The following is a 13,929-nucleotide window of genomic DNA, read 5'->3' on the forward strand; positions in this document are numbered from 1 at the left end:
CACGACGAGCACTCTGGCTGCGTGCTTATCAAGCGGAGGCAGAGGTCAAACGAGGTATAGAGGCGTTGCCTTACGATGGCAAGAAGTTGTTTGGTCCTGAATTGGACGCATGGATTGCTGAGGCTACGGGAGGTAAGTCGGTTTTCTTACCATTGCCTCCACCGGTATCAAGAAGAAGGTACGCTGGACCTTCGTTCAAATCCTTTAGACCTCAGTCTTTCCAGGACGTGGCAGAGGAACAGCTCGGTTCTCACGCCTTCAGACGTTCCATTTGGCGTGGTTCCACACATCCGCGGATGGGTGGATCCGCAATTTAGTGTTAAAAGGTTACAAAATAGAGTTCGACTGTTTTCCGCCTCTGCGGTTTTTCAAGACAGGATTGCCTTTGTCGGACGACAAGAGGGCGGTTCTGCAAATTGCCATTCAGTCCCTACTGGATTCAGCAGTTTTGATTCCGGTCCCTGTACATCAACAGGGTCAGGGTTATTATTCCAGTCTGTTTCTGGTATCGAAGCCGGATGGCTCAGTCAGACCAATATTGAACTTAAAGGGTCTCAATCAGTACGTAACTTACTACAGATTCAAGATGGAGTCCTGCGTTCCGTGATTGCGGGTTTAGAGCCAAAGGAATTTATGATTGCGCTAGATCTCAGAGATGCGTACTTACACATTCCGATTTGGCAGCCTCATCAGAAATTCTTGCGGTTTGCAATACGCCAGAACCATTACCAGTTTCAGGCTCTACCGTTTGGCCTATCATCAGCGCCTCGGGTATTCACCAAAGTGATGTCGGTGATGATAGCTCATCTCAGATCCCTGGGAGTGACAATAGTTCCGTATTTAGACGATCTGCTCATCAAAGCACCGTCTCAACAGATGCTTCTCCAACATGCGCTGCTAACGTACAATGTACTGGTTCACCACGGTTGGATTGTCAACTTCAAGAAATCACATCTAATTCCGTCTCAACGCCTTCAATTCCTAGGTATGATTCTCGATACGGTCAATCAAAGAATTTACCTACCACAACAGAAAGTACAGATTCTACGCCATCTAGTACAATTAGTGCTCAAGCCACGCACAGTGTCTGTACACTTGTGCATTCGCCTCTTAGGCACAATGGTGGCAGCTTTCGAAGCGCTTCAGTTCGGAAGATTTCACTCACGTCCATTTCAACTGAATGTGCTCGCCCAGTGGTCGGGCTCGCATCTGCAGATTCACCACAGGGTGAGGTTGTCGCCAAGGGCAAGAGTGTCTCTGCTCTGGTGGCTCAAGGAACACAATTTAACCGCAGGGAGACTGTTCGGAGGCTGGAATTGGATAATTCTAACGACGGACGCCAGTCTCAGAGGTTGGGGAGCGGTAGTTCAAAATTGTCAGCTCCAGGGTCTCTGGGCGGATCACGAAAGATTGCTGTCTATAAATGTCCTGGAACTCCGCACAATTTACAATGCGCTACGACAAGCGGTGCACATGCTTCGCTCTCAGACTGTCCAAGTGCAGTCAGACAATGCGACGGCGGTCGCATACATCAACAAACAAGGAGGAACGAGAAGCCGCATGGCAATGCGGGAGGTAGCTCGAATCCTCAATTGGGCGGAATACCACCAGGTGATATTGTCGGCCGTGTTCATTCCGGGAGTGGACAACTGGGAAGCGGATTATCTCAGTCGTCGGGATTTTCATCCAGGAGAATGGGCATTAAATCCAGAAGTGTTTCACATGTTGGTTCAGCGATGGGGTTATCCTCAGGTGGACCTGATGGCGTCTCGACACAATCACCAAACGCTCCAGTATGTGTCCAGAACAAGAGATCCAAAGGCAGTGGCGGTGGATGCTCTCACCGTCGCGTGGCCGTACAGTCTTGTGTATCTGTTTCCACCGTTTCCGTTGCTCCCTCTGGTGCTAAAACGGATCAAAAGAGAGTCTGTCACAGTCATACTAGTGGCGCCTCATTGGCCTCGGAGAGCTTGGTTCTCGGATCTCCGAGGACTACTCGCAGACGATCCTTGGCCGCTCCCACTACGTCCAGACCTGTTACAACAGGGTCCGTTCCTTTACCCCAATTTAGCGTGGCTGCGTTTGACGGGGTGGCTGTTGAGACCGCTCTCTTAAGAAGAGAGGGCATTCCAGAATCGGTTATACCAACCATGTTACGAGCTAGGAAGCCGGTTACGGCAGCTCATTATTACAGAATATGGCGTGCCTATATAGGTTGGTGTGAAGCTCGGAAGTTTCCGACATCATCTTTCAAGTTATCCCGCCTTTTGTTATTTCTACAGACGGGGTTAGATGGAGGACTGCGTTTATCTACACTAAAGGTGCAGGTATCTGCTTTGTCAATTTACTTTCAAAGACGATTGGCTCTATTGCCGTCTATACACACTTTTTTCCAAGGTGTCCTCAGAGTTCAGCCTCCATTCATTCCACCTACAGCGCCATGGGACTTGAATCTGGTTTTAGATTTCTTACAGTCTTCATATTTTGAACCCTTACAGCAAGTGGATATAAAGTTTCTCACTTGGAAAACAATTTTTCTTCTAGCCTTAGCTTCGGCAAGGCGTGTTTCAGATTTGGGTGCCTTGTCATGCAAGCCACCGTATTTGGTGTTTCTTGATGACAGAGCGGAACTTCGGACGAATCCCGCTTTCTTACCAAAGGTAGTGTCATCTTTTCACATCAATCAACCAATAGTAGTTCCTGTGTTGACAGCACATTCTGGAACTCTGGATGTGGTACGCACATTACGCATTTATGTATCCCGAACGTCTTCAGTTCGTAAGACGGATACGTTGTTTGTTCTCTATGATGCTGCCAAGATGGGTTGGCCAGCGTCTAAACAAACCTTATCCAGATGGATAAAACTGACCATACGTCAGGCTTACCTTCATGCTAGGTTACAGCCGCCTACATCAGTAACAGCTCATTCCACACGTTCTGTGGGAACTTCATGGGCAGCTGGTCGGGGAGCTTCTACGACGCAGCTTTGCCGTGCGGCTACATGGTCTTCAGTGCACACGTTTGTGCGCTTTTACAAGTTTGATACGTTTGCAGCATCAGCATCTAGCTTTGGCCGCCTAGTGTTACAGGTGCCAAACAGCTCTCCCGCCCACGGGGGAAGCTTTGGTACGTCCCAAGAGTACTCCAGTGACCCCTAGTGGATGAAAAAGAAATGAACGTTATGGTAAGAACTTACCGTTGATAACGCGATTTCTCTTATGTCCACAGGTATCCACAGGATAACATTGGGATATTGTCGAGCGACAGCGAAAATGGCACCAACACGGTCACGAGCTTTCTGGCCTCCCAGGATGCATTGGGGCCTCCACTATATAGTCCCGCCCACTGACTCAGTCAGATCAGTTCTTTCCACAGCGATTATAGGCAGGAACATTAGGTAGAGACCTGTACAGGCGATAAGAACACACATGCACACCCTTCCATACAAGAAGGAAGAGGTTTTTAGTGTTTGTCTAGATCAGGCATTCCCAACCACGGTCCTCAAGGCACACCAACAGTGCAGGTTTTGGTGATATCCAGGCTTCAGCACAGGTGACTTAATTAGTAGCTCAGTTATTTTGATTTAACCATCTGTGTTGCAGCCTGGATATCACTAAAACCTGCACTGTTGGTGTGCCTTGAGGACCGTGGTTGGGAATGCCTGGTCTAGAGCCTCAAATCAGATGCGTCCGGGTGGGATCCCTGTGGATACCTGTGGACATAAGAGAAATCACGTTATCAACGGTAAGTTCTTACCATAACGTTCATTTCTCTGGCTGGGTCCACAGGATTATCCACAGGATAACACTGGGATTCCCAAAGCCATTTTAGTGGTGGGGACGCTCCTGATTGCACAGGAGGACCTTTCGCCCGAAGTCTGCGTCATGAGAGGCAAAAGTATCCAAGGCATAATGTCTGATGAATGTGTTTATGGAAGACCATGTGGCTGCTTTACATATCTGTTCTGCTGATGCACCCTGTTGTGCTGCCCAAGAAGGACCTACCTTACGTGTAGAGTGTGCAGAGACATTAGCCGGAATAGGGAGATCTGCATGAGAATAAGCTTCAGATATTACCATTCGGAGCCATCTCGCCAGCGTCTGTTTACTAGCAGGCCAACCTCTCCTATGGAATCCGTAGAGGATGAAGAGGGAATCTGTTTTCCTGATGGCACTAGTACGATCTATGTAGATTTTTAAAGACCGGACCACGTCCAGTGACGCTTCTCCCGCAGATAGTCCCGATACCTGAAAAGCTGGGACTACAATCTCTTCATTCAGGTGAAACTTTGACACCACCTTTGGAAGATAACTAGATCTCGTTCTGAGAACTGCTCTGTCTGGAAAAAAACTTAGGAAAGGAGACTTACATGATAATGCTCCTAAATCTGACACTCTTCTGGCTGACGCCATTGCCAGTAAAAAAAGAACTTTAACCGTTAACCACTTAAGATCTGCTCTCTCAAGTGGTTCAAACAAAGGACCCTGGAGAAATTTAAGAACTAAATTCAAATCCCAGGGAGCTGCAGGAGGAACAAATGGAGGTTGAATATGTACTACTCCTTGGAAAAAAGTACGTACATCCTGTAGGTCAGCAATCTTCTGCTGAAACCATACAGTCAACGCTGAGACTTGCACCCTCAAGGAAGCAACCTTCAACCCCGTATCCAATCCTGCCTGCAGAAAATCCAAAATTCTAGCTACTTTAAAGGCTCTTGGATTGTAATTTTTTCCAGAACACCAATGAATATAGGCTTGCCATATTCTATGATATACACGGGCCGAAGAAGGCTTTCTTGCTCTAAGCATGGTTTGGATTGCTTGCTTTGAAAATCCTTTAGCCTCTAAGATAGAGGTTTCAACAGCCACGCCGTTAAAGACAGGCGATCCAGATGACTGTGACAACAAGGACCCTGCATTAACAGATCTGGACGTTGAGGGAGCAGTATCGGTGCTTCCACGGACATTCTCCACAGATCTGTGTACCAATGCCTTCTTGGCCAAGCTGGAGCTATTAGAATGATTGCTCCTTTTGCCTGTTTTATCTTTCTCACTACTCTGGGTAACAGAGATATTGGAGGGAACAGATATGCCAGCTGAAACCTCCATTCTACTGACAGTGCGTCTACCAGGACTGCTCCTGGGTCCCTTGTTCTTGATCCGTACCTCGGAACTTTGTTGTTTAGACGAGACGCCATAAGGTCTATCTCCGGTAGACCCCATCTGTTCACCAGTGTCTGAAACACTTCTGGGTGTAGTGCCCATTCGGTTTCCTGAATGGTGTGCCGACTGAGAAAATCCGCTTCCCAATTTAGTACACCCGGGACAAATACTGCTGACAATGCAGGGAGATGGAGTTCTGCCCACTTTAGAATGGGAGTTACTTCCTCCATCAGACTCTTGCTGTGAGTCCCTCCTTGATGATTTAGGTATGCTACTGCCGTCGCATTGTCTGAGCGGATCTGGACTGGGTCTTCCTTGTAGATTGTCCTTTGCCTGAACTAGGGCCAAGTAAATGGCTCTTATTTCTAACAGATTTATCGGCAGGCGACTTTCCCTTGCGGTCCATTTTCCCTGGAACCATAGGCTTCCGAGTACCGCCCCCCAACCTTGCAGGCTGGCATCTGTCATCAGGACTTGCCACTCTTTTATCCAAAAGGGTCTCCCCTTGTTTAAATGGTCTGTCTGTAGCCACCATGCTAGAGACCTTTTTACATTTACTGGAATCTTTATCATCTGCTTCTTTATTGTTTGATGATTTCCGTTCCATTTTGTCAAAAATGAGATGCTGCAATGGTCTGGAGTGGAATTGCGCATATTCCACCATGTCGAACGTTGATACCATCAGACCCAACAGTCGCATTGCTGCATGGACTGACATTGTCTGGGCTTGCAACGCTTCCTGAGCCATGACCTGCACCTTGACTATTTTCTTCTCTGGTAAGAGAACTCGCTGTAGGTCTGAATCCAATATGGCTCCCAAATGAACCATCCGCTGTGATGGATTCAGGGACGACTTCTCCCAATTTATGAGCCACCCGTGTCTCTGTAAACAAACTATCGTCTGTTGGAGATGGCTCAACAGTAAATCTTGCGACTGTGCTAAGATTAATAGGTCGTCTAGGTATGGGAATATCCTTATCCCTTGTTTGCGCAGACAAGCTGCCATAACCACCATGATCTTGGTAAACACCCTGGGTGCTGTAGCTAGCCCGAAGGGCAGAGCTTGGAACTGGAAGTGTTCCTTGAGGATGGCAAACCTGAGGTAACACTGATGTGATAGTGCTATAGGCACATGTAGGTAAGCATCCCGCACATCCAGAGATACCATATAGTCTCCCAGTTCCAAAGCCAACATTATGGAGCGTAACGTCTCCATGTGGAACTTCGGGATCCATATGTAATTGTTCAACATCTTCAGATTTAGAATTGGTCGATATGACCCATTTGGTTTCTGGATTAGAAACAGATTGGAGTAATACCCCTGTCCCTTTTGTGATGGAGGTACTGGGACAATCACACCTGACTGCAGTAATTTTTGGACTGCTTCTTGCAGGGCATTGGCCTTCGACTCTATACGAGACGGGCTGGTGCAAAAAAATCTTTGAGGAGGCTGCCTCCTGAATGGGAACCCATACCCCTGAGATACTACGTTCTGCACCCAGGCATCTGTTGTTGACTGTTGCCATGTGTGTGCAAATTGCAGGAGTCGGCCCCCAACCCTGGAATCCTCCAGGCGGAGGCCCGTCTCTTCAGGCTGAGGGTTTCTGTTCAGGTTTGGAAGCTGGGTTTTTGCTAGCCCACTGCTTCCTACCCCTTTTAAACTGGGGTTGTTTAGGCTCCTCTTTACCTTTCGCTTTGCTTTGCCAGCGAAATGAGCGAAATTTTAAACCCTTGGACTTAGGGTTGTAGGTAGCCGGAAATCTGACCTTCTTCGTTCAGCCTCTGACTCTAGGATATCCGATAAAGGTTTTCCAAATAATATATTACCCATGAAAGGCAATGCTTCCAATTCCTTCTTGGACTCCGCATCTGCCTTCCAGGTCCGTAGCCAGACTGCTCTGCGAGCGACTACTGCCAGGGCTGAAGCTTTAGAAGCAACAGTGCCTACATCAATGGCTGCTTCTTCTAAATACTGGGAAGATTGTCTTAAACGGCAAAGACGATCATCTTGCTCCCTAGTAGGAGAGGGGATGTCATTCTCTAGTTCCTCTATCCATTCGCCCATTGCCTTTGCTACCCAGGCCGAAGCCATAGCAGGTCTTACCACTGCACCCACAAGAGAAAAAATATTTTTCAATAGGCTCTCTACCCTCCTGTCTGTGACATCATTCAAAGAGGTAGATGACAGTGGCAAAGCAGATTTGTGCACGAGTCGCAGAACATGTGCATCTACTTTTGGAGGAACTTCTCTCTTCGAACAATCTCCAGCAGGAAATGGATAATAAGAATCCCATCTCCTAGGAATCTTATACTTTGTTCGTTTGAATACAGGTGCTTTTGCTTTTAACGCTGTCTTGGCTGGTTCTTCCAGAGAAAGCACAGCCTTTACTGCATTAATGAGTTCAGCTACATCATCTGAACTAAAGCTCTGCGACTGATCATCATACGGAGTTGAATCTATTGTTTCCGCATCATCATCCGATGTATCCTCTTGTGTAGTCTGCCATACAGACGTATCTGTCTTAGTCTTACCTACCCCTTGGTTGCTTGTAGAGGCTACTGGAACCAAACCATAGGAAGGGAGCTGCATGTATGGGTTCATAGTGTAACCTAACCCCTGAGGTGGTGCTACTGGAGCTAACCTGTCCGCTATTGAAGACAGAGTCTTTGCGAACATATTCCATGGTGGCTCTACTGGAGGTTGAACTAACTCCTGTTTTTTACTTCGCTGAAAAGCGAAACAGTTTGCACACAAACCCTCATAAGTGACCAATTGAATCATATCAATTACCCCTGACTTACAAGATAAGCATGTTAGGGCTGTAGGAGTGCTTGACAAATTCTCCTCATCACTTTTGCCGCTCACAGACATTTTTTCTGATATTGACTACACAATTTTGTGACTGAACCACACCCTATAATCAGTATATAGAGGTGAAATCAATCTGACCACAGTGCACCTGATTTGAGGGTCAGAACAGGACTGACATTACACAGAAAAGTCAGCACACATACTAGCAGTCAGTCACATGTTAAAGCATTAGACATTGTCATATGAGAATACAACCTCCATAATAACTTATACATAAGTAGGAAATTTGTACTTCTGTTTAACTGGTTCTTTTTCAACATAACATGCAGAAAACACAGTAATATACAGGTCTCATATGCAATAGGTACTAAAAATTAACAGTGCACACTAAGAAGTAGAAGGAATTTTTAGTACTGTATACCCTGCCTCCAGGGAGCGGGATACAGGGAGACTCACCACACTTCCATATCCAAGCAAAGACGCTCGAAAGACGCAGAGTGGATTCAGACGCTACTGGTGTACACTGCCGCTCTTGGTAACTGATAACGACACGGACGCTCACCAACGGACACGGACGCTGAGCGACTCCACGTGCATGCAGACACTAAAGGCCTGCGACTCGGTCTGGGCGGGTCTATATCCAGTGTACACAACCGCAGCGTCTAAGCTGCGACCGAGTACCCTCGTGGTAGCGTCTGAGCCGGAAGTGAGGTCATTCAGTTCATGAAACGAGAGACCCGCGGGAACTGGCCATGAACTCGGAGGAGGGACGGCCAGGAGAGCGTCTGAAACCCCCTGTTGACTTAAACTCCCAGGATCGCGGCCTCACCTAGTCCTGGCGCCTATGATCCCCGGAGCGTAGCGCTGTCACACTCGAGATGTTCGGCGCATCAACACGCTGTTTGTAGTCTCCACCAAATCAGCGTAGCGGTGTCCTGACCCCTCTAATAAGAGGAAGTCCATATACTCACTGTCTCCCCATTCTCCGGCCACAGCCTGGTAACGTCTGCTGGACCTGCTAGAACATCCGACACAGACGCCCGTCGAGACAGCACTGTACCGCGAAGGTAAGCGTTGTTGCGACCCGGTGGGGAGTTGTTGGAGCGACTCTTTCTAATACACGTTTAAGACGCTGTTAAGAGAAGTCGCTCAAACCAAAACAGTAAGTCTATAAAAATAAAGTAATGAAAACTTGAGGCTGCTTTCACAGCAGCCCTGTGACCATGCGGCTTCCTGCCGCACCAAGCAAAAAACTGATCTGACTGAGTCAGTGGGCGGGACTATATAGTGGAGGCCCCAATGCATCCTGGGAGGCCAGAAAGCTCGTGACCGTGACCGTGTTGGTGCCATTTTCGCTGTCGCTCGACAATATCCCAATGTTATCCTGTGGATAATCCTGTGGACCCAGCCAGAGAAAATAGGATTTTGGTACTTACCAGGTAAATCCTTTTCTTTGAATCCATAGGGGGCACTGGACGCCAACCCAGAGCAGTTTTACCTAGTTTGTGGTGAGTTCTGAGGATCTTATGGTAACACACTCTCACCGACTGGTTCAAATTATCAAGTGCTGGTTATGGTGTCAACTGTTTAGTTGTCAGTAACATTATGTGTCAACTTCGTTATTGTCTTATGTTATATGTAATACTCCATTGTCAACCTCTCTATAGTTCCTGTTCAGCTCAGTAAAAAACACTGAGGTACTCGGGGATATGGAGGGGTGGAGTGTTCTAAATTTAAATATTCAGTGCTGTTTCCTACGGAAGCCGTCCATATCCCAAGAGTACTCCAGTGCCCCCTATGGATTCAAAGAAAAGGATTTACCTGGTAAGTACCAAAATCCTATTTTCTTCTAGCTCTGTTAGGGGGTGGCGGACGTGCTGCGGGAGTGAGCGGTCGCCTCAGGAGCTCAGTATCCTGACAGCGGAGATAGAGAACCATTAACTTCTAGAGTTAATTCCTACTCCCCTCCCCCCAAAAAAAATTCCCACGAAGCAGGAAAGCTGTTGCCAGCAGCCTTCCTGTACCCAACACTCTTAGAAAAACAATAAAACTAGAAAAACTCCTAGGAGCTCCCCTAGCTGTAACCAGTTCCTCCAGGCACATTTTCTAAACAGTCTGGTAGGAGGGGCATAGAGAGAGGAGCCAGCCCACACTATTAAACTCTTAAAGTGCCCATGGTTCCCAAGGGACCGGTCTATACCCCATGGTACTAAATGGAACCCCAGTATCCTCTAGGACGCAAGAGAAAACACACTGTAGTGGCCCCATTTCACATTGTGCTATACAGAACCCCCAGATCAGATGCGTCAGTGCCTCCCATGCTAGGGATGTAGCTATGGGGCAGATATATTAAGCCTGGAGAAGTGATAAAGCAGTGATATGTGCAAGGTGATAACGCACCAGTCAATCAGCTCCTGTCGATTTACATATTGGAGCTGATTGGCTGGTGCGTTATCATATTGCACATATCATTGCTTTATCACTTCTCCAGGCTTAATACATCTGCCTCTATGTGTGGTTGCCCCAGGGTGACTACCCCGTTACTCAGGCTATGAAAAAAGGTTACAATAAAGTTATGAGAAAGACATGGGCCCAAATTTAATTGGTCTCATTAATTTACTGCGCATTAACGCATGGGTTCTGTGATAAGTGCCCAGAGCTATGGGTTAACGCGCTTGCAGAACCCGCAAGAAAGGTACTTGCCATGGATTTTTTGCTGATCCTCCTTCAGGTTTAAAACAGAAATCCGTGTTAAGTGCAGCCTGCGGGCTTTATCGCAGGCTGCAATCGAATAGACCCGGCTGACCAAATAGCCTGTGTTTAATTACCACAGCAAATTCATTTAGGCCCTTCAACTCTGGCAACTCAGAACTGCCAAAGAATCAAAGTACCTTTGCAAGATTAAATATTCATCTTCCTGTCAAGTAGGAACAGTCATAAATACACCCTATCCACCACTTCATCTTCTGTGGGGAGTCTCCACTTACCAAGGAACACTCAACCTGGTGCAACATAAGTTAGTGTTTATTTTACTCCACTATGTTCCATTTATATAGAAGATTTTCTTTCTTGACAGAGTAACATTTAAAGCTTACATTTCATTGTAATTGAGGGTAACTATTATATTTAGGAAAAATAAGTGTATACAGTTCCATGGGAGGTTCCAAGAGCACCTTCCTATAATAGACAAGCTTAATATTACTGTACATACAAGGTGAGTTAATATACATAAATATATTTTCTTACTTTTGTAGTGTTGACTTCCAAAGTGACAGGACTCTGAACATTAAAATTCTTCTCTCCAAACACAGTCCTTTGTAGAGAACTGCCAAGCCTTCCTTCCTAGAGAACCCATCCAAATAGAGCACAATAAGAATTTTATCCGAGACACTTTACAAAAGATAACAGCATATTTAGGGAGTGAAATAAAAGCAGAACAGCTGCATGAATAGTTTTAGGCTCATAGACCCATTCCATGTGTAAGTACACAGTCTAGACAGGAGTAATTAAAAGCAACAAATACATAGTACACAGAACTCATATATCCAACATACTAAAGAATGCTTAACAGACAACAAAGTTTGGTAACTGCAAAACTGGAATTCCTAAGGACTTCTTTACAACAAAAACATCCATATGTTAAATCTAGGACATAAACAAAATCAAGCACTTTCACTCTAGTTGTCCTTCGTGGCCACCCCCCTCATTTTCATTTCACCTATCTGTGATCTATACAGAGGCATGATCTCCCTCATTTAGTTTGACTTCTCTGTGGAACCCCAGAGAAGGTGCAAAGTATGAATAAGAAAGACAATTTCCAATCTCTACATTAATTAGTGCATAATAAAAATTCTATTACAGATGGTACTGTACACTAGATGTGGTTAGCAGTTACTAAATAACCACAACTCTAGATGCTGGAGTAACACTGGTTACAAGGATCTTCTAGTGGTCCTGGCAAATTAATTTCCTTGTCTGAAACGGGGTATATAAACATCTTAATGGGAAGCAGATAACTTCCCGACAGATGGGATCCTGGCGGTCGATATACAGATGCTGGTACCAGCGCCGCACAAGATACAGGAGTCACAATACCAACAGCCCGATCGTCCTGCCGCGTAGGGGTTATGTTTAGGAAGGAGAAGGGGGGTTAGGGTGCAGGGCCAGGAAGGTTAGGGTCAGGCACCGGGGAGGGAGGGTTAGGTTTAGGCATATAGAAGGGGAGGTTAGGCATCAAGCTGAGAGGGTTTGGTTTAGGCAGCGGAGAAAGGAGGGTTAGGCACCACCGCGGAGGGTTAGGCACCACCCCGGAGGGTTAGGTGTAAGAATCCACGAGGGAGGGTTAGGGTACTTTAGAGGGGACGGTCGGGATTCTGATGGACGGGATGCAGTTGTCGGTATTCTGACCACCTGCATCCAGTCTATCGGGAAATCATACTGAACCCATCTTAACTTTATGTTGAAGTCACCAATCCATACAGATAACTGGATTTTCTTACTTTGCCACTTAGGGGGTATCCAATCACCCATGGCAATTGTATCCCCGGGGGCTATGCAATTAGCCCATGCGAAAAAGGGACCGTGGACGCGAAAACACCCAGGTTTAACTGAAACTCCTCCCAGGATGCAACGGGCTTGTATATATATCCCCGCCCACTGGCTCAGGCAAATCAGTTGTATTCCAAAGCATTTAGGCAGCAGCATCATGTAGAGCCCTAATCAGGCGAGAAGAACACACTAAACCTCTTCCTTCTTGTACAGAAGGGTGTGCATGTGAGTAGAAAGATCCTCAAATCGGGTGCGTCAGGGTGGGATCCCTGTGGACTTAGGAGAAATACCGTAATCAACGTTAAGTTCTTACCATAACGTATATTTCTCCAGCAGGGTCCATAGGTTATCCACAGGATAACAATGGGATTTCCCAAAGCAATTTAGTGGTGGGGACACTCCTGATTCGACAGGAGAACCTTTCGCCCGAATTCAGCGTCATGAGAGGCAAAAGTATCCAAGGAATAATGTCTAATGAATGTGTTAATGGAAGACCATTTGGCTGCCTTACATATCTGTTCTACTGAAGCAACATTTTGTGCTGCCCATGAAGAATCTGTCTTTCTGATGGCACTGGTACGATCCACGTGGATCCTTAATGCCCGGACTACGTCCAGCGACGCATCTCCCGCAGAATGTACCGATACCTGAAAATACGGGACTGCAATTTCTTCATTAAGTTGGAATTTAGACACCACCTTCGGAAGATACCCAGATCTAATTCTTAGAACTGCTTTATCTGGATAAAGCAAGTCAGAAAAGGAGAACGACAAGACAGCGCTCCTAAATCTTATACTCTTCTAGCTGATGCCATAGTCAGTAGAAAGAGAACTTTAGCTGTCAACCATTTAAGATCCACTTTATTAAGTGGTTCAAATGCAGCGACTTGAAGGGCTTTCAGGACTAAAGTCCCAAAGCACTGTAGGAGGAACAAAGGGATGTTGAATGTGCAGCATTCCCTGGAAGAAAGTATGCACATCCTGTAAATTGCCAATTTGCTTTTGGAACCAGTCAGTCAATGCTGATACTTGTACTCTCAAGGAAGATACCTTCAAACCTTTTTCCATTCCTGCCTGAAGGAAATCTAAGACCCTGGAAACTTGGAAAGATTTCGGGTCCATATTTATTTCACTGCACCAATGAATATAGGCCTGCCATATTCAGTGATAAATGCGAGCTGAGGAGGGTTTCCTTGCTCGGAGCATTTTTTGAACTACCTGTTGTGAGGACACGCTTGACTTCAGGATAGAGGTTTCAAGAGCCACGCCGTCAACGATAGTCGATCCAGATGCCTGTGGTAACAAGGACCCTGCATTAGTAGATCTGGACGTTGAGGGAGCAGAAGTGGAGCATCCATTGACATTCTCTGCAGATCTGTGTATCAATGCCTTCTGGGCCAAGCCGGAG

General features: G+C 46.4%; 1 protein-coding gene across 2 annotated transcripts in view; it reads right to left on the minus strand.

Annotated features, from left to right (window-relative positions):
• CDC7 (cell division cycle 7) overlaps positions 1-13,929 on the minus strand; it is a 308,046-nt gene that overhangs the window by 123,173 nt on the left and 170,944 nt on the right. Inside the window, exon 7 of one of the 2 annotated variants that reach the window (XM_063939919.1) lies at positions 11,221-11,316. In XM_063939919.1, the coding sequence (XP_063795989.1) occupies positions 11,221-11,316 (96 nt within the window). The remainder of the gene's footprint in view (positions 1-11,220; positions 11,317-13,929) is intronic. The other variant, XM_063939920.1, reaches the window with a different exon arrangement.

The sequence above is a fragment of the Pseudophryne corroboree genome, chromosome 9 (assembly GCF_028390025.1).
Source record: "Pseudophryne corroboree isolate aPseCor3 chromosome 9, aPseCor3.hap2, whole genome shotgun sequence".
NCBI lineage: Eukaryota > Metazoa > Chordata > Amphibia > Anura > Myobatrachidae > Pseudophryne > Pseudophryne corroboree.